The sequence below is a fragment of the Aquarana catesbeiana genome, linkage group LG09, assembly GCF_042186555.1.
Source record: "Aquarana catesbeiana isolate 2022-GZ linkage group LG09, ASM4218655v1, whole genome shotgun sequence".
In the NCBI taxonomy this organism is placed as follows: domain Eukaryota; kingdom Metazoa; phylum Chordata; class Amphibia; order Anura; family Ranidae; genus Aquarana; species Aquarana catesbeiana.
This window is the reverse complement of record NC_133332.1, coordinates 61720256-61747097: the sequence shown is the minus strand read 5'-3', so window position 1 is coordinate 61747097 and position 26842 is coordinate 61720256. Positions and strand designations below refer to the sequence as shown.

Here is a 26842-nt window from a genome sequence, read left to right as displayed (position 1 = left end):
AAATGAGTAAGCTGCATGTTTTAAAGGCATATATGTTGCTTTTGTACATATTTTCCTATAAATAGTCAGAAGCAACTTAGTAACCAGAAATTGTTTGGGCTATACATACTTTGGTCAAGACTATGTAATGTGCAGTGATCAACACTATTGAATTACACAACACAATATAAAGAGTAGAGCAGTCTGCACAATTTAATGAAAAACACAATATATAAGGGCAGTGGTAATGCTCATAGTGCTCTATGTTTTTACTGCTGGTCAGGAGAGAAAAACATTTATCAGTGAGAAAAACAAAAAAAGCATTGGTGTTCATTGGTGGGAAAGTTGGGGCACTGGTTCTTGGGGATAATAGAGGAACATTGGTGCTCAGTGGGAAGCTAGGGAGGCAGTGGTGCACAGCTGGGTTAATTGGGGCATTGGTCCTCAGTGGGGGATCAGAGGGGCACTGGTGCTCCTTGAGGGGATAGAGGGGTACTGGCACTTCATGGGGGGAGGGGGGCATTAATGCTCAGTGAGGGGTTGTGAGGCACAAGAACTCAGTGGAGGAGAGGGTGGCATTGGTGCTCAGTGTGTGTGTGTGTGTGTGTGTGTGTGTGTGTGTGTGGAGGGGGTGCTCAATATAGGTAGGGGGCACTGAGACAAAGAGGGATCAACCCAATAAAGGGGCCAGGAGGCCTGAGATTTAAGTGGAAATGTGGGATAATCTCACAAAATTCAGGACTGTTGGGAGGTATGTCCTGGGAAACCCACAATATTGGTTTATTTGTTATGTAAATCCCAACAGCTAATCTTATATCACAAATGTGAAACCAAGAGGAAAGAAACCTGTCCAAAAAAGAATGTCTAAAGCCCAAACCTTTATTTTTGAGGTTTTGTATAAAATGTTTAAAACCCTTGACATCTTTTTTCTGTCTATGTTCTATTACAGAGACGTCCCTTTAATTCCTGTACTGAAGACAGAACAAAATTTGAGAGGAAATCACTACAAACTGAGCTGAGGGTACATCACCTCTGAGAAAGTTATCACAAAACAGTTTTCCTTTCTCCCATTTCCTGTTTCTGGTGTCAATGGTAAATTTTTTGAATACCCATATCTTTGTGACACTAGTCACAAGGACTAACAGAGAAGGTGAATCTGCTGACTTGTGTCTTGCCCTGGTTTATTGTTGTTTTTTTTTGTCAGTTTCTGTGCTTCTGCAGGCATTTTAGGGCCATTTTGCCTGCAAAAGGCAAAGTAACAAGAGCAGATGGAGTAGCTCCTGAGCTGTTGGGTTGGGGCAGCTGAGCCAATGTGCTGAGGGCATGGTTGGTGTAAGCATTGAGTGGTAATAGGCATAAAGTTGCAGCCTCCATCAAAAGTGGGGGGGGGGGTTTACTATTTGTGGCGCTATCATCAGGAGGTCAACTATCATTAAATCTGCTAAAGGTCATGCTGGTTTACAGTGTAACGTAACAAAAATGAAAATTGAAGTGAGACATCACTGCTAAGAGGTCCAGATACAACTTTATTCCAATAAAAGTTGGGGGACGATCCAAAAAAGTAGCCAACATGTTTTGGTAGTCCAAAACATGTCAAACAAGAATGCCCCCTTCATCAGGGATTGAAAAAACATAAGAACTTCTCCATATCAATTCAATGTCGATACAATACAAAACGATATCTCTCGGGGTCATATTTAAAACCAAATACCCAATGGCCAACAGAATTGAAAATATAAAAGGTAATGTCAGGTAACATTGAATAGATAATCAATATACAAGAACCTCAGACAAATATGAGAATATGAATTATAAACCATGCCATTTCAGTTCATAAATTAGATAAAAATCAATGATAATAAAAAAAGTAATAATGATATCCCTGAGGTGGGAATTGTCAATTCAATATTAATATAATATTCCCACTTCAGGGATATCATTATTACTTTTTTTATTGATATGGAGATGCCCTTATTAATTTTTATAGCCCTGATGAAGGGGGCTTTCTTGGACACCCAAAATTCATTGGCTACTTTTTGGATTGTCCCCCTGACTTTTATTTGAATAAAGTTATATCAGGACCTCCCAGCGGTGGTGTAGCACTTCAATTTAATTTTTATTATATTACATTACAAGCCAAGGAGACCTTGGAGATACTCTGGGGTGTAGAAGCTGCCTGCCCGGGAACCAAATAATTTACATATATATCAATATTTTAGAATAGCAATACCAGTGAGAAAACTGAGCCCATTGCTGTCTTACCTCTTTCCTCAACTGTATTGTTTTACAGGACTGGAACTGACACCAAATTCAACTATATTCTAGTAGGGTGATTTACGCCTCAAGTGTCCATCCAATGTATTAGCATTGAATTGAAGATGGGGATTCCAGGTGTTTTAGCGCTAGCAGGGGAACTGTCCAGGAGCAGGAACCAGGCCATTACATTATTTGAATTATTCTCATGGCAGTGAAGTTCTTTTTCTGCCATGAGGTCAGAAATAAAGATTTCTGTAGGAGTCAAACTCTAGTGTGCCCTTCTGTGTGTCATGTGCCAAAACCATCTTTACAAAAATATATAAATATACATATCATAAATATACAGTCTAGAGAGAGAGAAAAAGAGAGAGCAATGTAATTATACAGATTGCATCTGAGAGAATGTATTACCAGTTATTACTTATCGTGGTTAAAATCTCAGCACGCTTGTCGTTGGCTCTTACCTGCCCCCAGCTTGAACAGATGATATGGAAAGTTTCTGAGATGGTGTTTACAACATCAAGAAGGTCGGCATCATCATAATCATGGCGATGCCCAAACATGATGGAAAATATTATATTGCCAGAAACTTTGTTGAAGAACTGTTTAGGATTAAGAAATAACCCTAAAATATGGGAGATAAAGCAACACAACTCATAAAAACAGAAACTGCAACACATCATGTTGTTTTGGAAAGGATTTAAAGGTAAAATCTGGAAAATCCATCAGGGCGTTGATATGGATGGGATAGGGGGGGCTACCCCTGATCAGAGCATCTATGGCATAGCACAGCAGCTAGTACTGAAAGTCGCACTGGGCACTTGACCCAGCTGAGAGAGGACTTCCCTGATTCTGAACTGCCCTGGTCTGGTAAGTGTGTTTAATGGTGGGAGAAAAGAGCTGTATTGAAGGGGAAGAGCTGTACGGGGGAGGGGGATTTTGGTTTGGGGAGGGAGGTAGTTATTTGTTGTACTCTTACTACTGACCTATGCATAATGCTCTGTGTGCTATTTACTCCTGACCCTTGCACTCTGTGTGTGTTACACGGTCCTGACCACTGTTCTCTGTGCATTATGCACTCCTGACTCTTGTACCCTGTGCATTAGGCACTTTTGAATCCTGTACACTGTAGGTTATGCACTCCTGACCCTTTCTCTGTGCATTACAAGATCTTGTCCCCTGTGCTCTGTGCAAAATGCGCTTCTGATCTCTGCACCCTGTGTGTTGCGCACACTTGTACCCTGTACTGTGTAGAATATGCACTCCTGACCTATAGTATGCAGTCTTACTACTGACCTGTACATTATGCTCTCCTAAACCCCTGCACTTTGCATTACACACGCCTAACCCCTGCACACTGCTTGTTACTAACTTCTGACCCCTGTACTCTGTACATTACGCACTCCTGACCTCTGCACCCTGTGCTTTATGCACTGAAGACCTTGGCGATCTGTGATATGCTCTCAAGTTTTAAGTCCCTCCCACTGTTAGGAAAATCTTGCCACATGCACAATTTTCCAAGTGCACTAATGAGTTACTGTCAGAAACCATGAATCAGACTGAGACAAAAGTGCAGTTAAATCACACTTGTTTAATAATATTAATAAAAAAGGTAAACAGAGTAAACATAGTCAAAACATAGCCAGAGTTCAGGAACCCGGAACGGATAGTCAGGCAAGCCAAAACATCAGGGAGCCAGAGATGAGCGTAGTAGAACAGCAAGCAGGATCTGGAGCCAGAAGGAATGTCAGCCAAGCAAGTCTTTAACAGGAATAGGGATGAGCTCATCAGTTCGACATGAGTTCGACTCGAACATCGGCTGTTCGCCAGTTCGCTGAAGAGTGAACAATTTGGGGTGTTCGCGGCAAATTCGAAAGCTGCGGAACACCCTTTAAAAAGGTCTATGGGAGAAATCAAAAGTGCTAATTTTAAAGGCTTATATGCAAGTTATTGTCATAAAAAGTGTTTGGGGACCCGGGTCCTGCCCCAGAGGACATGGATCAATGCAAAAAAAGTTTTAAAAACGGCTGTTTTTTCAAGAGCAGTGATTTTAATAATGCTTAAAGTGAAACAATAAAAGTATAATATCCCTTTAAATTTCGTACCTGGGGGGTGTCTATAGTATGCCTGTAAAGGGGAGCATGTTTCCCGTGTTTAGAACAGTCTGACAGCAAAATTACTTTTCAAAGGAAAAAAGTCATTTAAAACTAATCGCGGCTATTAATGAATTGCCGGTCCGACAATACACATAAAAGTTAATTGATAAAAACGGCATGGGAATTCCCCACGGGGAACCCCGAACCAAAATTTGAAAAAAAATGACGTGGGGGGTCCCCCTAAATTCCATACCAGGCCCTTCAGGTCTGGTATGGATATTTAGGGGAACCCCAGCCAAAATTTAAAAAAATAAATGGTGTGGGGTCCCCCTCAAAATCTATACCAGTATGGATTTTGGGGTCTCCCCAAAAATCAATACCAGATCCTTATCCGAGCACGCAACCTGGCAGGCCGCAGGAAAAGAGGGGGGGACAAGAGAGCGCCCCCCCTCCTGAACTGTACCAGGTCACATGCCCTCAACATTGGGAGGGTGCTTTGGGGTAGCACCCAAAACACCTTGTCCCCATGTTGATGGGGACAAGGGCCTCATCTCCACAACCCTTGCCTGGTGGCTGTGGGGGTCTGCGGGCGGGGGGCTTATCGGAATCTGGAAGCCCCCTTTAACAAGGGGACCCCCAGATCCCAGCCCTCCCCCCTGCGTGAAATAGTAAGGGGGTACTTTACCCCTACCATTTCACAAAAAAAGTGTCAAAAATGTTAAAAATGACAAGAGACAGTTTTTGACAATTCCTTTATTTAAATGCTTCTTCTTTCTTCTATCTTCTTTCTTCTATCTTCCTTTGGTTTCTTCCTCCATCTTCTTCTTCTTCTGGTTCTTCTGGTTTTTCTGGTTCTTCCACCGGTGTTCCTGTCCAGCATCTTCCTCTGTGGCGCCGGCGTCTCCTCCCCTTCGTCTTCTGGGCCGCTCCACATCCAGCATGATGGGATGGGAGGCTCCCGCTGTGTGACGCTTCTCCTTTTCTGACGGTTCTTATATAACGGAGGGCGGGGCCACTGGTGACCCCGCCCCCTCTGACGCACGGGGACTTCCCTGTGGCATTCCCCATAACATCAGAGGGGGCTGAACAGAGAAGTCACCGTGCGTCAGAGGGGGGTGGGGTCACCGGGTGGCCCCGCCCTCAGTTATATAAGAACCGTCAGAAGAGGAGAAGCGTCACACAGCGGGAGCCTCCCATCCCATCATGCTGGATGCGGATGCGGAGCGGCCCAGAAGATGAAGGGAAGAAGACGCCGGCGCCGCGGAGTAAGATGCCGGAAGAGAACACCAGAGGAAGAACCAGAAGAAGAAGATGGAGGAAGAAACCGAAGGAAGATAGAAGATAGAAGAAAGAAGAAGCATTTAAATAAAGGAATTGTCAAAAACTGTCTCTTGTCAATTTTAACATTTTTGACACTTTTTTGTGAAATGGTAGGGGTACTTTTGTACCCCCTTACCATTTCACACAGGGGGGAGGGCCGGGATCTGGGGGTCCCCTTGTTAAAGGGAGCTTCCAGATTCCGATAAGCCCCCCACCCGCAGACCCCCACAACCACCGGGCAAGGGTTGTGGGGATGAGGCCCTTGGGGACAAGGTGTTTTGGGGGGCTACCCCAAAGCACCCTCCCAATGTTGAGGGCATGTGGCCTGGTATGGTTCAGGAGGGGGGGCGCTCTCTCGTCCCCCCTCTTTTCCTGCGGCCTGCCAGGTTGCGTGCTCGGATAAGGGTCTGGTATGGATTTTTGGGGAGACCCCATGCCATTTATTTTTTTAATTTTGGCGCGGGGTTCCCCTTAAAATCCATACCAGACCTGGAGGATCTGGTATAGATTTTGAGGGGGACCCCACGCCATTTTTAAAAAAAATTTGGTTCGGGGTTCCCCGTGGGGAATTCCCATGCCATTTTTATCAATGAACTTTTATGTGTATTGTCGGACTGGCAATTTATTAATAGCCGCGAGTAGTTTTAAATTACTTTTTTTCCTTTGAAATGTCATTTTGCTGTCAGACTGTTCTAAACACGTGAAACATGTGCCCCTTTACAGGCATACTATAGAGACCCCCCAGGTACGAAATTTAAAGGGATATTATACTTTTATTGTTTCACTTTAAGCATTATTAAAATCACTGCTCCTAAAAAAACTTTTTTTTGCATTGATCCATGTCCCTTGGGGCAGGACCCAGGTCCCCAAACACTTTTTATGACAATAACTTGCATATAAGCCTTTAAAATTAGCACTTTTGATTATTTATGTTCGTGTCCCATAGACTTTAACGGTGTTCGCGTGTTTGAACAAATTTTTTCCCTGTTCGCATGTTCTGGTGCGAACTGAACAGGGGGGTGTTCGGCTCATCCCTAAACAGGAACACAGGAGAGCGTCTCTAGAGATTTGACCAAGACGAAGGCAAAGATCATCTGGACCGGACGGCTTAAGTAGGCAGGACTGACGAGCAGAATCATCAACAAGTGAGTCACTGTGGAGAGATAGGAGCTGGCAATTAGCCAAAAGCTGAGCGGTCAGCTCAGAGAAGGAAGGGCTGGGCCCAGCCCTGACAGTTACCAAGGCTGATCCCCTACCCAAAACTTATGTCATTGTAAGGGCCTGTAATGATGGATTCTGTTAGCTTCAAACAGGTTTTGCATTCCCTTTACAAGTCTATGGGACCCCAGTTTGAGACACTTCTGAGATCATTTAGTTATGCGTTTTTGGACTCCTGACAGACCCTTGCATCTTTCATCCAGTGCTGCACTGACGTTTCTGGATTCTGAGTCATGGGGAAAGCAAAAGAATTGTCAAAGGATCTGTGGGAAAAGGTAGTTGAACTGCATAAAACAGGAAAGGGATATAAAAAGATATCCAAGGAATTGAGAATGCCAATCAGCAGTTTTCAAACTCTAATCAAGAAGTGGAAAGTTAGGGGTTCTGTTGAAACCAAACCACGGTCAGGTAGACCAACTAAAATTTCAGGCATAGCTGCCAGAAAAATTGTTCGGGATGCAAAGAAAAACCCACATATAACTTCAGGTGAAATACAGGACTCTGAAAACATGTGGTGTGACTGTTTCAAGATGCACAATAAGGAGGCACTTGAAGAAAGATGGGCTGCATGGTCGAGTTGCCAGAAGAAAGCCAGGCGTCAACAAGGCCTATGATGAAAGGCACGGAGGTGGATCGCTGATGTTTTGGGGATGTGTGAGCTACAAAGGCACAGGAAATTTGGTCAAAATTGTTGGCAAGATGAATGCAATAGGTTATCAAAAAATACTGGAGAAACATTTGCATTCATCAGCCAGGAAGCTGCGCATGGGATGCACGTGGACATTCCAACATGACAATGATCCAAAACACAAGGCCAAGATGACCTCTACTACAGCAGAATAAAGTGAAGGTTCTGGAGTGGTCATCTCAGTCTCCTGACCTCAATATCACTGAGCCACTCTGGGGAGATCTCAAAAGTGCAGTTCATGCAAGACAGCCCAAGAATTTCCAGGAACTGGAGGCTTTTTGCCAAGGGGAATGGGCAGCTTTACTATCTGAGAAGATAAAGAGCCTCATCCACAAATACCACAAAGACTTCAAGCTGTCATTGATGTTAAAGGGGGCAATACACGGTATTAAGAACTGGGGTATGTAAACTTTTGACCAGGGTCATTTGGGTAGTATCTGTTGCCATTATGATTTAAAAAGAGTAAACATAGTTGATTGATAATAAATGGCTTCAGCCAAACACTAACCATGAGTGAAAGAAAAGTTTTTGTGTTATCATTCATATCCTCTGAAAAATGCCCAATAAATCATGGATTCTGCCAGGGTATGTAAACTTATGAGCACAACTGTACATACTCTAACATCTCATGGTTGGTCAGAAATATTAAGAGGATCTACAGTATCTGACAAAAGTGAGTACACCCCTCACATTTTTATAAAAGTAAATATTAAAGTAAATATTTTATTATATCTTTCCATGTGACAACACTGAGGAAATTACACTTTGCTACAACGTAAAGTAGTGAATGTACAGCTTGTATAACAGTGTAAATTTGCTGTCCACTCAAAATAACTCAACACACAGCCATTAATGTCTAAATCGCTGGCAACAAAAGTGAGTACACCCCTAAGTGAAAATGTCCAAATTGGGCCCAATTAGCCTTTTCCCTTCCCGGTGTCATGTGACTCGTTAGTGTTACAAGGTCTCAGGTGTGTTAAATTTGGTGTTATCATTCTCACTCTCTCTTACTGGTCACTGGAAGTTCAACATGGCACCTCCTGGGAAAGAACTCTCTGAGGATCTGAAAAAAAGAATTGTTGCTCTACATAAAGTTGGCCTAGGCTATAAGAAGATTACCAAGACTCTGAAACTGAACTGCAACATGGTGGCCAAGACCATACAGCGGTTTAAGAAGACAGGTTACACTCAGAACACGCCTCACCATGGTCGACCAAAGAAGTTGAGTGCATGTGCTCAGCGTCATATCCAGAGGTTGTCTTTGGGAAATAGATGTACAAGTGCTGCCAACATTGCTGCAGAGGTTGAAGGGGTGGGGGGTCAGCCTGTCAGTGCTCAGACCATACGCCGCACACTGCATCAGGTTGGGATAATTTCGCCCCAAATTGAGTTTTGGTCCTCTTTCAGGAATAAAATTTCCCTAGTCTTTAAAAGGTTAAAATTGGCACAAATTTAAAGTATTTCAAAATACTTTTTTTTTTAAATTTCATGCAAGGTAGGGAATAACCCCTCTCAGGTTTTCTTGTGCCTTCTGTGTCCATGGGGAGATCTCCTTTTACTTCTTTCCCCAAAAATACAACAGAAAATGGCGGAAATATCACTAAAATTGTGGAAATCTCTACATAGGCGGTTGTCTCTACTGGAAGGTGTCCCTACTTGAAGATTTCTTCTCGCTTCCTGTTTTGGTACAACTCAAAATGTTGCTTTTCAGTAGCAATGTAGGAGATGACCCCCATCCCCAGTCGGGACACAGCTATAAAAGCATGACAGGTGTTCCAACCCCTCACCACTATTCAAAACACTGGATTTATTATTATTAATATTCAGGACTTACATAGCGCCAACAGTTTGTGTAGTGCTTTACAATCCTTAGACAGTCCAACACCTGAACTTAGGGCCGGTTCACACCAGTAATCTTTTTGGAAGCAATGCACTGCACCAAAAGTAATGCATGGGCTACTTAAAAAAAAAACACACTACAACCGGATCACGGGATCCCCTGCAGACAAACACCTGTGTTTGGAGTGTCGCTTGTCGTTAAAATTGCATTGATGCCTGCTGCAGATCACAAGGGCAGTGCATTTTGAACTTGGTGTAGGAAACATGCACAGAACGCAGGTTTCCCGCACTGCATTCTGATGTGTTCTAGTATACTACATGTGCCTGCATGTATGAAACCCCTCCAGAATGTATGAAATCCCCTCCTGCCTTTAGGAGTATGACAACCACCCTCCAACAAAATACATTTTTGGCTAAATTTATGAAGAAAGACTATTTGATATGTTTTTTTAGGGAGTTTAAGGAAAGTTTGTGGTTTTTTTTTCATTGTAAAAAAAATGGTTAAAAAATACCACCAAAAGAAAGCTCTGTTTGCCAAAAAATTATATAAAATTAATTTGGGTACACTATTGCATGACCAAGTAATTGTCAGTCAAACTCTCACAGCACTGAGTGGCCTAGAAAGGAAGGGGGTGTAACATTCTGATATTGAGGTGGTTACATATTTTTCCTTACCTTTGGTCTTTTTTAATTCAGTCACTAGACATTGTGATTCCTCTACTATACAGTCTTCTATATCCTTCTTCCCCAAACCAAAACCTCGCATTGTTGACAGAGAAAATCTACGAAGCTCTCTCCATCTGTTTATGTCACTAGTAAAAGCGATCCCTGGTTCATAAATTAAGCACAATACATTATATACATGTTTACACATCATGTTGGTAGTTACAGGTCTAAACTAGAAAGTAATTCAGTACCTGCAGAAATGTACTAAGGTATTCACTACTCACTACTACAATACTACAGTATTCACTGGTGATGGGACGAATTTGAGCATTGCTAGATAGAACTGGATTACTAAAGGCAACAAGTGATACAAAGCTAAAATCTTTTCTTTTAAATAGGTTTCTGATAGGTGGAATGCTAAAATTAAAATATTGATTAGGCGAAAGTGCATTTTTGCTGCCCCCCCACTCATGTGCAGTTTGTTTCGTTACTAATTCGTTTTCAGACTAAATTCAACATATTCGTTCATTCAGAAGCATCCGAATGAACAAAAGACTCTTTTGTGGAATGCATACGAAAACCCGAAAAAACAAAAATCTGACAATACAAAAATCCAAAAGAATGAAAAACGATTCAACCTACGAGTTTAACAAATCAATTACATTTGGATAATTACTGTATTTATTGGCGTATAACACTTACTTTTTCACCATGAAAATCAGGTGCAAATAGCGTGTGCGTGTTATACGCCAATACTTCAATTTTAGCTGCCTCAGAGGGGACAGGGAGGGGGGCGGGACTAGCGCCATCGGATTACATACAGTGAGAATCTCCCGTTTACTTGGCAGCCTCTGTAATAGGAAGTCCCGTCTCCTGGGCCGCCATTGGACCACTGTTCTGTCTATCATAGGAGATTCTCTCTGTATGTAATCTGTCGGCGCTCATCCCGCCCCCCTCCCTGTCCCCCCTAGGCTGTAGATGGGCATCGATTAGGCTGCACCGATGGCAATGGTGAGGCTTCTGCATTGATAGCACTTGTGAGGCTGCAGATGGGCATTGATCAGGCTGCATTGATGGCAATGGTGAGGCTGCAGATGGGCACTGACCCTTATTTTGCTTCAAAGTTCCTTATTTAAGTTTTTTTCCTGAAACTTCCCTCTTAAAATGAATGTGCGTGTTATATGCCTGTGCGTGTTATACGCTGATAAATACAGTAATTTTTTTCATATTTTCTATTGTAATTAAATTATTAACTATTATTATAGTTTTTATTTTTATTATTTATTATTATTATAAACTATTAAATTATAGGTACAATAGCTGAAGATAGTAATTCTTCTATTCAGGTTTCTGCATCATAGCAGCTAATTTGGGATAGAAAGAATTTTCTTTCAAATTTGGCTAAAGTAACTGTTAGTGAACGTAACGAATACGAATGCATCCGAAGTTACGAATAATCCGAAGCAACAAATGCCGTATCTACATGAATGCAACAGAACAAATACGAATGCATCCGAAGTTATGAATAACCCGAAGTAACGAATGCCGCATCTAAATGAAAGTTACATAACTAATACAAATGCATCTGAAGTTACGAATTATCCGAAGTAACGAATACCGCATCTAAATGAATGGAACAGAATGAATACGAATGCATCTGAAGTTACAAATTATCCACAGTAACGAATGCCACATCTAAACAATTGGAACAGAACGAATACGAATGCACCGAAGTAATGAGTTATCCGAAGTAATGAATGCCGCATCTAAATGAATGGAACGGAACAAATATGAATGCATCCAAAGTTACAAATTATCCAAAGTAACGAATGCCGCCTCTAAACGAATGGAACAGAATGAACAGGAATGCATCTGAAGTTACGAATGATCCGAAGTAATGAATGACGATCATAACGAATGATCCAATAAACGACAAAAAAAACGAATGACACGAAAATTAAACGAATTGAATTTTTCGGTTGTGCATGTCTACCCCACACCATCCTCCTGCCACACCCACCATTGTGACAGGAGGCCATTGTGACATGAGAGGGGTATCTGGGTAGTGTGATAGGAGGGGGCAGTGTGACTAGAGGGGGGCAGTGTGATAGGAGAGGGGCAGTGGGACAAGAGGGGGGCAGTGGGACTGGAGGGGGGCAGCATAACAGGAAGTGAGCAGCCATAGGGGCCATAAAGCAGAATGGCAGTGCTGCAGAACTCAGTGAGTAAAGCATGAGTTATGGTAGAGATACGTTCCTGTTCATACAAAAGAAAACAAAAATGTCCCCCCCCCACCCAGGATTCTGGAAATGGGCCTTACCTGGCCCTTTTGTTTTCTATGGCACTGCACAGCACCCTCTGCATGGGGTCTGAACTGGGGAAGCTCTGCCCAGCACATGTTCCGCTAAAAGCAGCTGGCAGGATGCCGAAGGTGAAGGAGTTCAGACGGCCCTGGATGTCAGCACTGACCGGGTAAATTGGGAAGCCCGGCATCCACTCTCAAAGATATCCTCTACTTCAGCCAGCTGCTTCTCCACCATGTGCTTGTTATCTTCTGGCAGAGGATGAGGGGAGCCCCGAGAGCACTTTGCTGGGCTGAGCATGCAGCAGGCGTCCTGGAGTGACCAGTCCTGGCTCCTTTCTCTCACTGCAGAGCCTGCACACTCCCATTGCCTGCACCTGCATTCCTGTCCAGAGCTCCGCCAATATCTTACAGGGGTCACCCATCTAGTTACCCAATGTATCCTCTATAGAGGCTGGAGGTTCCCCCTTCCAAATGCAGGCACTTACTGTGTGTTCAGGACATCGCTGGTAGAAGGGGAGTCAACTGCTTGTGCGTGTGACTGCCTGGCTGGGGATTTTACGCCCCCCCCCCCCCCCAGGCACCGTAAGATGGCTGCTTAAACCGCCTTATGGAAGCGCCAGCCCTGTCAACCTACGTATACCAAAGCAGAAAAACCAGGTTTGTATTAAAGCAGCCTTGTCCAACCTGCGGCCCAAGGGCATTCACAATTACGCCTTATACCTTTCATCAGCACCTATATTTGTGAGCAACCGTTTTCAAGGATGAAGCACAGGAAGGGCAAAATTAGAATAAAAATGTCTGATAAGCATCTTGAGAATTCATTGAGAATTGCTACTGCATCCATGGAACCAGATATTGATATGTTAGTTTATCAAAAATTGCGTCAAATATCACACTAGTTTTATGTTGCTCTCTTTTACTTTTATAATAAAAAGATTTGAAAAAAATTAAGTTTTACTCAGATAGGCATATTGTTTATTAACAAATGTATGTTCAATAGTAAACAGTAAAAATACAGAAAGAGAAAAAATTTAATAATGTGGGAATTCAACTTGGCCTTGGAGACCTAACCAAAAGAGATCAATAGTGATCATTTTGACATAAAATATCGCGTATGGCATATAATTGTGTATGTATGGGAAGGTTAGCCTCTAACACTGCACTTTGTTAGTATCCTGTTGTGGGGACTGTATGCTTAGTCCTTTCATCATTCACTGCAAGCCTAAAATGGGACTTATGTGAGCTTGGAGACCATAGGCGCACACAACATCTTCCTTTGGATGGGAGGGGATTTAGATTTGGTGTCTCTCCACAGGCCTGATAGACTCTGCCATTAACCACCCTCCAAAAAGATCACTATAAGCTCATTTATGCTAAGAGTTCGGGTCCTGATGAAGCTGGGTTCCCTGCGAAATGCGTCAACTTCAACAAATTGCTCTCAAGATTATACACACAGGAAATGATTGATGGTAAACCTGTACAATTGCTTTTAACCTGTTTTATTGGATATGTACAAATAAAAATGTTAACGTTTTTACCAACATAATATAGTTTGTGTTTACATTTTTACTCCTGGGGGTATAATTAAAGTCCTAGATTTTTGTTGTTGCTCTCAAATCTTCTGTAAATTTAGGGATGATACCTCCAGGGGCTTAAATCCTTTTTACACATCCCCCTCAAGAGTTGACTTTATTTCTTCAAATGTATTTAGTAGCTCAGCAGCATTTTATGGCATCAACCAATCTTTTTTCATAATTATTAGAGCATAGGGCTTTGGTGAAAATTCTAAACCCTTCCTTCTTCCCCACCAGCCAGCAATTGCTGAACAATGTAGTTTAGTAGTCAGTAAAAACTTAAAAATCCAAAAATGTGTGTATATATATATATATATATATATATATATATATATATATATATATATATAATTGTTAGTGCTCCCGTGAACAATTACTCTTGAACCTAACTTTCCTCAAATTACTTTTCTAGCTTTGTGGTAACTCTGGGATTTTCTAACCTAAAATATTTTAGGAATACAGAGCTGAATCAGAGAGGTGGCCAGGATGACCAGACTTCTGAAGGCAATACATCTTCCTGCTGATTGGAGGATAGATAGAGAAGAAGAAATGTGTGACTAGCAAGAGCATGATCCCAAAGATTTTCCTGTGTATCTGTCCACTATTCTGGAATCAGGACCAGGGTAAGTGATACAGTACTGGATCTGGGATATTTTTACAGGCACACGGGAAGCATTTTCCCCCTTTTCTTACCCTTTATAAGTTCAGTCCATGTTTCGATTGAAGCTGCACAAAGATCGATCAAATTCAGACAGCTCAGCATGGACCAGCCAATTTCATGTGTCCATGTATGGGCACTGTGGTTACACAGAAGTTGATCTACCGATCAACTTCTTTATAGCTGTCCTGCTGGAAAACTTCTGCTTGATCAGCACTACAGTCTATAGACTGTGGTGCTGATCAGTGTATTCTGATGGCAGGGAAGTCTCCCCACTATCAGAATACAAAGACTAAGGGGGGAAATTCCCCCATTCACCACAAATGTGTGGATGAGGGAATCAGGTCAGTTTTTTTCTTTTAACCCGCTGGATGAATGAAAAAAACTGACTCATCTATGGCTAGTTTGAACATTAAGCTCATCCTGAGTCAGGAACTTCACTTTGTGAGTAGGGTAATCCTTTTCAGCAGGAGTGAGGCTCTAGTTCACATACGTCTCTGATGTCCATCATGCTGTTGTACACCACCCAGTCTTTTTCTATAGGATTCTACAAGCATTTAATAAGGCCATATGGGGTCAGCAGAGGCTAAGACAGGGGCCTGGGTCTGTTCCCTAATGTTCTCTAAGTTTCCTAATGAATATTTCTTTGAATGGCTTCTCTTCTTGCAAGTGGATATAATACTGGATGCTCTTGGAACATCTATCGTCAAACTTTTTCATAGACAACAGTTCTCTCCACCTCTATAGTTGAGCTTGGAATTTTTCTATTCAGTTGAGAGCAGGGTATTCATTGGATAGAATTATTCTACTGGAATTTCATCTTCACCCCCCACCAAAACGAATGGTGAAATTAGGTGGCTGGATTCACATGCCCCAGCAGCATTCAAACCTGTTACATCATAGAGGAGTCAGTGATATTGCAGACAATTATTATAGTTCTTACTTTGAGCCTGTTATAATGCTCTCATCTCTACTACAGAATCCTTCAAAACCAGCTTCAAGGGCATTTTAAATGACCAGCTGGCCCCAACTTAGCTTTGCTGCCGTTCTGAGACAAGTCACCTCTCCTGGCTACAGAACCTTTTCTATCTTTTTTACCTACCACAACTGTTCCACTCCTTCTGCTGGGGCCTTCTGCTCTTGAACCAAACCAAACTGGTACACTGACTGCTGCATGGGATGCATATCCTTCAATGCAGGGTCTCTATCAGAGCATGGGGGCTTAATAGTCGACTTACCAGGTCTGTATTAATTCCAACGATCAAGGGACTCCTGGTGGACCCAACAGTGATGGTAAAAATTCCTAGTAGGGATACAGAAGGCAAGGAAATTTTTTTTTTTCTGCTATTAATGTACAATTTACTCACCATAGTTCTGGTAGGTTGTGTCAAATGTTGCTATATCTCCTCTGGCTAAGAAATCATCAGCTCTATCCACATAGACTTCTTTGATGGCATCGTATCCATTAACCACCACAACTGGACGAGACCCCAAATAGATGGTAAACACATCTCCATATTTCTCCCTTATCTATGTGAAAATAGAATACATTATTGTAATACATTAAGGTGATTGTAAGCCTTCACCTTGTAAAACAGCCCATTTAATTTAAAATAGAAATAAAAGCCAAAACATTTGTGTGTCTGTGTATATACACTATATCGCCAAAAGTATTGGGACGCTTCCTTTTACATGCACATGAACTTTAATGGTGTCTGTAGGGTTCAAAATTGAGTTGGCCGACCCTTTGCAGTTATAACAGCTTCAATAATTCTGGGAAGGCTGTCCACAAGGTTTAGCAGTGTGTCTATTGGAATGTTTGACCATTATTCCAGAAGCGCATTTGTGAGGTGAGGTACTGATGTGGACGAAAAGGCCTGGCTCACAGTCTCAGCTCTAATTCATCTCAAAGGTGTTCTATCAGGTTGAGGTCAGGACTCTGTGCAGGCCCATCAAGTTCCTCCACCCCAAAAGCGCTCATCCATGTCTTTATGTACCTTGCTTTGTACACTGGTGCAAATTATTTGGTGGAGGGGGGATTATGGTGTGGAGTTGTTTTTCAGGGGGTGGGCTTGGTCCCTTAGTTCCATTGAAGGAAACTCTTAAGGCATCAGGTTGTAAGAGGATGGGACTGTGCCTGGGGTGTGTAGTGTACACCAAACCTCGGCACCTACTATCCCAGCCTACGATATCAAATCAGGCCCTCTAATAGGGGTGTTTTTAAAAAGTGTGTAAGAAGTCTAAGTATAAATGGCGTACACCCTCAGAGTAACATGTGGGTGAGCTACTATACACAGTAACTCCTTAATGAGGTTGTCCGAGATGTGACCTAGTGATTCCTAATTACTAGATGTATATACATATACGTGAGATATCAACTTAAAATATAAATAAACATAAATATAAATATCACCTTAAATTAAATGCATGTGCAGATGAGAGTGTCCACCAGTTACAAAAAGTAACAAAGCGTGCATATAAACAATCATACCAACCTTGAAGGTGAAAAAAATGCAATAATGTTGCTTCCAACGTGCAGGAAGATATATATTATAAAAACCAAAACAATTTAAAGTGTGGCAGATTATCAAAAGAACAGTGAGCGTAAAGTGCAAAAAAAATGGCAAAATGCCAAACACAGAACGTCTCCAGAAAAAAGCATATGTAAGTCTGTGTATATAAGTGAAAAAAATATATAACAACAGTTCCCATATAGGTAATATTCAGGCTGTGCACATAGGTATAGCAGAAACCATCAACAGGTGACTTGAGTGCTTGTAATATCTTCAGGTGACTTTTGTGCTCCCCCACAAGGGTCCCTACTCACTGGATCCAGTCACCCCTACAGGGGTAATGCGCATATAGTTGCTCTCTGTTTAAGCCGGTTCAGCCAGGTATCTGCTATATGGGTCCCAGAAGCGTCCCTTTGGCCATAGATGGAATGGATTTAACCATAGATGTATTCCTCATGTAAAAAAGAGATTAGCTCCCATAGTGTAGTAGAATGTAAATTCATCCATTTATTAAAAAATATTAAAATTAAAACCATAATACAAAAAGTCCAAACAACATGTGTGGCTAACAGCCAGCTCCAATATCTGACGATAAGCAGACTGTAGACAAATATAAGGGTAAACCGCCGAGATAGGGGACAGCAGCAGCCCGCTGCGCTCCAGCTGCGGTCCACCCTCTCGATTACCCGGAAGTGACGTAGTGTGCGTGGCTCCATCGTACGCCTTTCACCATAGACTTCCTCAGCGACAGTGCCACCATACTGCACGCTACGTCGATATGTAGGAGAGCATCCATGCCTGTCCCGCCCCCTGTTTAGAGAAGCAGCCAATAAGACCTAAGTACCAGATCAATGACCCGGATCGTATACACACAACAGTGTGCACGCTATACTCTGAGTAAATTACCAGGCAATGGTACAGACTGTACAAAAATGGAATAGATGGACACCATGGTTACGCTCTCCCCAATCGCATAATAAACCACATATATATAATCAATGGTAATACATGTCATAACAAATCAGAACTTGGCGTCTGAATATAAATAGCTAGTTCAGGTCTGAAGAGCCAATGGATAAGCTCCCCCTAGAGGTGGAAACGTAAATACAAACTCGGGAATATATATGGTAAGAACCAGATATTACCTGGTAAGCCTCAACATGACGTCATCAAGTAAATGTTAATAGCGTAGAACTAAGAGGTTAACCCCCAATTAATAGTATCCACATGCCAAGCTTGTACTAACACATAGACAAATATAAAATAAAATAAAATAAAATAAAAAGGGAGGCCAGTGTGGGGAGGAATTACATCTAACCCATTCCATAGAGGAAAAAATCAGAATATATAAAGCATGAGTGACCGGGGATTGGGCACCTAATACTTAATCCCTACAAAGCATAATGGGACTAAGGGGAATCTGCCCGAAAAAAAAACCCCAACTACCCTCTAGAGAATAGAGCATAAACCTGACTATAAACAGTCTTATGCCCCGTACACACGGTCGGACATTGATCGGACATTCCGACAACAAAATCCTCGGATTTTTTCCTACGGATGTTGGCTCAAACTTGTTTTGCCTACACACGGTCGCACAAAGTTGTCGGAATTTTCGATCGCCAAGAACACGGTGACGTCAAGCACGTACGACGAGACTAGAAAAGGCCAGTTCAGAACCAAGCGCCGCACCCTTTGGGCTCCTTTTGCTAATCTCGTGTTAGTAAAAGTTTGGTGAGAGACGATTCGCGCTTTTTCAGACTCGTGGCTTTCAGATCGTTTTCTGCCGTTCAGTTTGTGCTTGTGGGTTTGTATCTGCTCTTCAGTGCGTGCAGTCAGTTCGTATTGGAGTTTTCTGTGCGATCTTGTCCGCTCGTTGCTGTTTTTCAGGTCGCTCTTCACAGGCCTTGCTGTTCTTCAGTGAGTTCTGTTACTTCGTTCTGAGCAGCCGACCGTTTTCTAGCCATGTTTCGTATGCGTACTCCTCGTAGAGTTCGTGCTGTGCGGGGGCTTGGTGTTGGGGTCCTGACCTTGACACAAGTCCAGTCCGTGAACAGGGTGGGGAGGAGTTCATGGACCAAGAATTGGTTGCTTCAGCGTGACCAGTTCTGTCATATGCCTTTGCTCCGTGAGATCCGTGAGAATAATCCTGATGATTTCAGGAACTTTCTCCGGATGACGGACCCCGTATTTCACCGTTTGTTGGCTTCGCTGACCCCCTATATCAGCAGGCAGGATACCTGCATGAGGCAAGCCATCACTCCGGAGCAGAGGTTGGTCGCTACCTTGCGGTATTTGGCCACAGGGAGAAGTCTGCAGGACCTCAAGTTCTCGACAGGCATCTCCCCCCAGGCTCTGGGGATCATTATCCCAGAGACCTGTTCTGCCATCATCCAGGTCCTACAGAAGGAGTATATTAAGGTAAGATTTTTATCCTTTAATATCACATTTTATTGTATTGAATGTTTGATAATATATTGTATTTCTTTCCTCATTCCCTAATTACCATGCTTGTAATATGCTGTGAATGTCCCCTTTGTCCTCATGCATGCTGGATTTTTATGTAATTATTATTTTATGTCCTTCATACATATTTGACCTTCAATAACCTCTCCAGCATGGTGTCTCCTGCCCTATATTCACCTCATGTAGTCACTTAACAATGTATTTTATCAGCTCCATAGTAGTGCTTTACCCCAAACACCCCCTAAAATGTTTTGAAATTTTATTTTTGATTTAAATTCAGGCAGAGGGCCAGAGGCTTTTTTTTGTGGTGTCCCCAAATTTTTGGTAACCCTCCCTCCCCCCAACTGCTAAGTCAGCTGATCCCAATTCTCTATCTATCCTCAATCATCTATCTGCTGACTTTGCCAAACCCATACACACTATACCCACCTCTTTACTGGTCAGATTTATGGATGAATTCCCCAAAGCATGTAGTGCAAGGGTCTGCCTGTATACTTTCCAATGGTACTGTTTAAAGTTCTTTTATCCTATTATGATCTTGATAGGTAATAGCAGAATGTACAAATGTGCTCAAATGTGTACAGTGTGTATTTATATCTTTGTATTATGACACTTCTTACCTGTCCAGTGGGCTGCCAATAGTGTAACTAAGGAGGGGCTGTTCCAAGTAATACCCTGTATTTAGGCATTCATCTCTCAATGAAGTGAAGAGGGTTACCTGTCCAAGAGTTCCCCCCCTATAATGTTAGAAATGGCCTATGAGAGCGGGGGGGGGGGAATATGATAGGTGTACCTTATACTTTGTTGTTGTTAAATTCCCCTTAATAAATGCTATCTGGAGGTTGACCCATAATGTTTGTGTCTAATCTGCTTGCCAGGTTTCTGTGAAAAAATAGTAATGTTTATTGTTTTTTCCTCAACAGTTTCCTTCCACGCCACAGGAATGGCAGACTGTGGCCTCCCACTTTGCCCAGCGGTGGGACTTTCCTAACTGCGGAGGGGCAATTGATGGGAAACACGTCCACATCGTCCCACCACCCAACTCGGGGTCGTACTATTATAATTACAAGGGGTTTCATAGTATAGTGATGTTGGCGGTGGTGTCGGCTAATTACGAGTTCTTGTATGTGGACGTGGGGAAGAATGGCCGGATGTCCGATGGTGGAGTGATCGCCCAGACGGAGTTCTACAGGCATCTCCAGAATGGCAGCTTGGACTTGCCACCTCCAGAGGACAATGTTGAAGGTCTCCCATTTGTGTTCGTTGCTGATGAAGCATTTGCGCTGGGGGACCACCTGATGCGGCCATTCCCGATGAGGACCCTCACCCCGGAACAGAGGGTTTTTAATTACCAGCTGGCCAGAGCCCGAAGAGTGGTGGAGAACACATTTGGAATCCTGGCCAGCCGGTTCCGATTATTTCTGACACCCATCCATATTATTAGATTGTAAGCTCTTCTGAGCAGGGCCCTCTTAATCCTATTGTATTGTATTATATTATAACTGTATTGTCTCCCTTTTATATTGTAAAGCGCTGCGTAAACTGTTGGCGCTATATAAATCCTGAATAATAATAATAATAATAATAATAATATGGCGGAGTATAAACTGAACCATATAATACTTGCCTGCTGTGTTCTCCATATTTTTTTAAGAAAACATTCAGCAAACTATGCTGGCTCAGTTGGGCCTGAGGCCGGAAATCCAAATCCATCAACACTGACGGCGCTTGAAAGTGGCCATCCTGGCTTGCCCTCCCTGAGTGCCCGTGATGTCCGGTTACGCTACCTGGAGTTCTTTGCGGGTAGGGGGGCTATCAATATGCCAGACAATCTGTGAAAACTTTTTAAAATAAAAACCAACCCAAAAAAATTCTTTGTGGACATTTACTGCTTGTGTTTCTTTTAGCTGACCCTGACAGAAATGTGTTGAGTGCAGAAAATGTCGTGATTGGGTAACCTTATAAAAAACTGTGTTGGCTGGTAATTCCTAAATGCAAAAACACATTTCACTACAAGTGCACTTGCAACTGCACTGAACCTGCACTTGTAGTGCAAAGTGTATTTTCCCTTAGGAAATAACCCCCATTTGTGCATAAAACAACAATTACATCACCCCAAAAGTGTTGTAGTGTTGAGACAATAATCCACACATTCTTGAGTAAGGCACTTTTTTATACCTGCACAATCACATGTGCATTTACCAAAGGTTTTTAAAACAAACCAACATGTTTGTTGTATAAAATGTTTGCAGTAGCATTATGAAAAATCTAAATATCCATTTCAGATAAAACAGGCCTGTGTAAAACCAACAAGAAAGCCATAAAACTAGAACTTACAAAGTTCACATTAGGTAAAACCTGAAGGCTATATCAGACATCAGTATTTAGGAACTGGGTTTGATATAGCGTTCAGATGGGTGGAAATCACCCCTGGAAAAGCCAAATTTGGAAGATGCACACCAATTTACAAATGTCCACATGTGCTATCTGCCATCAGGGGGGATCAAGGGACGTGTTTGGGGGGAGCAAGCCCTTCCTCAACGCTACTTTATAATTGAGGAAGGGGTTGCCCCCCCAAAACGCGTCCATTGATCTCCCGTGATGGCAGATAGCACATGTTGGCACACTGTGTGCATCCTCCAAATTTGGCTTTTCTAACTAAACATAGAAAAAAGTTTGGTACCATAAAACAGGTGATTTTGTGGGGTTTAAATTCGCCCCAAAACATCAATGATGTTATTATTTTTTTTAATAACATCACTGATTTGTTGCTGGATGTTTTGCAATTGGAGATTGCATCCCATGATCTCCCCTATCAGTATCTGGGCACTTTCAGAAGTAAAGCGTTCTGGATCCCTCACATCACGATCACCTAAAAAGAGATAAAGAACAAAAAAAAAGGTCTCAAAAATCTGCCACCAGCCATCTCTTTTACCTGAGCCTGTGGTTGCAGACACTCACCTGTTGTGGTGCCAATCTCCACCACGTCTTCTTCTTCCTCCTGCTCAGCTTCTTGGGTTGGGGGTATTTCAACTTCTTCCAGAGGGGGGGGGGTCTCTGGTCTCCTCGGATGAGGGGTGTCCCCCGAGTCTTTTCTCCCCTATGTAAAACAAAAATGGTATACTTAGCACACAGATATTTGATGGCAGAACTATAGAAATAGGAAACATTGCTTGGAAGTGGGGTACAATTGTCTATTTTAGCCGAATTCCAAGATGTATTTTTTTTATTGCCCTTTGTCAAGCTGCAATACTTTACCTGTTTGGTACAAGCTTCACAGATGGAGACCCCCTATAGTATACACTGGAGCACCTGTGTGCCCCCCCTAATAAAAATGGTGTTCTTGTGTCCCACACTAGTGCTCCAGTGTCCAGATGTGAAAACAGCTGCTCAGTGTCCTCTCCTTACACACAATCTAGTTTGCATTTCATTCTAGTAACAAACCCATCTACACAAACAAATATTTGGCATCCAAGTAGGCCCCCAAAAATGTGTGAAAATGCATATGGCCTAAACAATGGTGTTCTAGAGGCCGAAAGAAAAATGTTTGATACGAACGAATAATGTGCCCATGAACATTAAAGTTGACCTTTGGAAACGTTACAACTAATCAAAGCATATGGAGCAGAACGAACGTAATAAAGACAGAAAGAATAGGAACACAGCACAACTACTTACTTTTTTGCAGCACTCTCCGGATCTTTCGGTACTGCTCTGGCTCTCTCAACTTCAGGTCCGACCACCGCTTCCTGAGCTGATCTTTAGACCTTCGTACCCCGAAATTCCGCTCTAGACTCCTGACCACTTTCGCCATGATTTTGGCCTTTCTGATGTTGGGGTTGGGGTAAGGCCCATACTTCCCGTCATAGTCGGACTTCCTCATGATGTCGACCATCTCCAACATCTCCCCAAACGACATATTTGTGGCCTTAAAACGTCTCCTTCTGGATCGGGACGTGCCTGGATCCGCCCTTTCCTCCTCCTCCTCGTTGCTACAATTAGCCCGCACCTGCTGTATGTCCGCCATCATGCTCTTCCCCCACTGCGCCGAACGAAAAGGGGCGGGGAATACATTAGAAAGAACGTCAGGGGCGGGCGGAGTTACACGCATGCGCAGTGTATATAAGGCGTAACACACGTGCGTATTACGTTTGATCTGTGAGCGGAGGAAGGAGCATTGAACGCGGCGATCGTAAGAACGAAGGTAAGAGACAAACTTGGGCCTATACTGCTTCTATAGATTGAGGCCTATATTGTAACAAGATTAGGAGAGTTTGGTCTGACATTAGGCTTTGTCTTGTGTTGTGTCTTGCAGTGAACATGGATATGGTACTGAAAGAAGATACTGACTTCATGTCAGTATTCATTGATATGCTAAGGGAGCTGCCCTGTCTGTGGGAGATTACCCACCCCCATTACAAGAACCAAGCAAAGAGGAAGGCAGCACTGGAGCAATTGTGTGAAATTGTGAAGCAGGTGATCCCCACGGCAGACATCACCTATTTAAAGATCTTCATTGGTGGCCTGAGGAGCACATATCTGAGGGAGCGCAAGAAAGTCCTGGATTCACAGAGATACGGAGCAGCAGATGACATCTATGTCCCCAGGATGTTGTACTACGACAGGCTGCACTTTCTGGCAGGCCAGACTGAACCCGGGCCATCCCTCTCAAGTCTTCCTTCCACACTTCCTTCCCGTCCGGCTGAGGCTTCTGATGCCCAACCTGGGCCTTCCAGGCCACATGTGGAGGAGCCCAGATTGAGCCAGGTATAGCATTCTTCTAAATATTTCTGCTTGTCCAATCAATGATGTTAACTAGATGTTAGTTGGGAGTAATAATTTATGATTGTGATTGATGATGCAAAAACTAAAACCATGTCCCTTTTTCATACACAGGGAAGTCTCAGCCAGGAGGTGGACGGGCCGAGCCGGCTGGCTGATGTGCAGGTCCCTCCACCCCCGGTGAAAACAGAAAGTGGCAGTAGGAGGAGTACCCTAGAGGAGGCGGCTATCAGATTTTTTTGTAGGGCTACAGAGGTCCTGGGAGCACCACAGACCAGGCAGGAGAACATTGGTGCATTCATTGCATATAAAATGCAGAGGATGGAGGAGGGCCAACAAGCCATGTGTGAGGCCCTCATATCAGAGGCTCTGGAGAAAGGTATGAGGGCCCAAATTACACCTGACACACACCTTTGTGATGGTCCTCCTCCTCCTCCTGCAGGTCCTCCTCCTCCTCCTCCCTCTCCTCCAGGTCCCCCCAGTCCTCCTCCTCCAGGTCCCCCCAGTCCTCCTCCTCCTCCAGGTCCTACTCCTCCTCCTGCCACATCTACAACTGCACAGCGACAGCCGGGAAGGAAGTGTGAACGGAAGACCAGAGAGTGAGGACCCTGGATCCAGTCTGGTCGGCCAAAAAATGCAGCCTCTTGTGGTACCACATCCTGGGGACACTGATGTCATCTGCTGCTATCCCGATCTCTGTGAATCCCGGACCAGACTGCCCTCCCTCACATATGGACTCCTCAGGCCACCAATTTTGAGGTTTAAGAATTGTTGTCTGCCCTGGGGGTCCCAGGCTTCACTAATTTCTCATGTTGATCCAGTGTTGCCTTCCTCTTTGTTTGGTTCTGATACCTTAATAAAGGATTTTTGTTTTGAATTATACTCTCCTATGTGTTTTACTTCAAAAATGATGGTTTGTTTGTGAGGATTCAGGTACATTTCTAATATACAATGTGAAATGAACAAGGGACACCAACAACAAACAATCTCATGGAGATTAAATAATAAAAGATATCAATGGTGTTGGGGTAACTTGACACACAAAACACACACAAAAATATTCTGGAGTAAAAATAAAAATAACATTGAACAAAGATCAGCCTTGGAAAAAATACAAACATTAAAGAAAAAAAAAGGCTTAAAAACAAAAAAAAAAAAACATAAAAAATATAAAACTGTCAGATGTGACAACTAATAACAATATATTGAGGGAATCCCACTAAAAAAACACAAATAAAACTTTGTGAGAAGTGTGTGTGAATATGAGCAGCAAAACTACTTAATTCTTGTCACATTATAAAGAAGAAGAGAGTGCGCTGTATTAAACCATTTTTTACATTGCAGCGTGACGAAAGTGCTGTATCCATTCCGAACGCTAAGTTTACCAGAACGAGCTGTCCCGTGTCGGAATTTCTTCTGAGCATGCGTGGCACTTTGTGCGTCGGAACAGGCCACACACGGTTGGAATTGACGCGATCGGATTTTGTTGTCGGAAAATTTTATCTCCTGCTGTCCAACTTTGTGTGTCGGAAAATCCGATGGAAAATGTCCGATGGAGCCCACACACGGTCGGAATTTCCGACAACACGCTCCGATCGGACATTGTCCATCGGAAAATCCGACCGTGTGTACGGGGCATTACTGTGTACACATAGACTCAGTGGGCTGATGATAGTAATCAAGCCAAGAGAGCTAGGAGTCAGGAAAGAATAGAGTAGGGTGGATTACTATTACCTATGTGGATACCTAAAACCAATAAGGGGCAGGTTGAACAGGAGTGGGAAATTCCAAATGGAGGGGTAAGTTATCTGCACTGTGTGCCCCATATCTAAAAATAGACAAAATTGCAGAGGGAACAAACAAGAAATGAAGGGGAGGAACAAGACTCCGTCATGGATTAGCTATAAAGCAATTCAGGTCTATATCTAAGTTGAGGCCCCTTGGAACAAGGGATCCCAACTGAAATATCCAGGCAGTTTCATTTTGTGAGATCATAGTGGTCTTATTACCACCTCTCCAGTGATCTTTTATACAATCGATCCCATAGAATGTTAACCCAGAGGGATCTCGATTATGTACCTCGTCGAAATGACGTGATAAATTGTGTTTCGGGAACCCCTTCCTAATATCATTGATGTGTTCCCGTATGTGTACATACAGGTGGTGGATGGTTCTACCCACATGCTGAAGGTGGCATGGACACTCTATGACATACGTCACATGAGTGCTATGGCATGTATTCAAATCTCTTATGCGATACTCTCTATGATCAGTTCTAGATTTAAAGGTTTCCCTTTTACAAGGTTGTTTCTTGCTGACCCTACATGGTAGGCACCTTTGACATTTATAGAAACCCTTCATATCTGGGAAGATTTTTATCGGTCTAGGTGGATTGGTTACATTGTAGACTAAGTAATCTTGGAGAGTAGGGGCTCTCCTATACACAATAGACATGTGCATTCGTTTTCGTCCAAATGCATTTTCG

The 26842-nt window shown here is 42.9% G+C and overlaps 1 protein-coding gene across 1 annotated transcript in view; it reads right to left on the bottom strand.

Annotated features, from left to right (window-relative positions):
• Positions 1-26842, bottom strand: part of LOC141107725 (cytochrome P450 2A5-like) — a 121276-nt gene that overhangs the window by 47310 nt on the left and 47124 nt on the right. Inside the window, exons 2-4 of the mRNA XM_073598650.1 lie at positions 15967-16129; positions 10072-10224; positions 2700-2860 (exon numbers count right to left, since the gene is read on the bottom strand). Of these exons, the coding sequence (XP_073454751.1) occupies positions 2700-2860; positions 10072-10224; positions 15967-16129 (477 nt within the window). The remainder of the gene's footprint in view (positions 1-2699; positions 2861-10071; positions 10225-15966; positions 16130-26842) is intronic.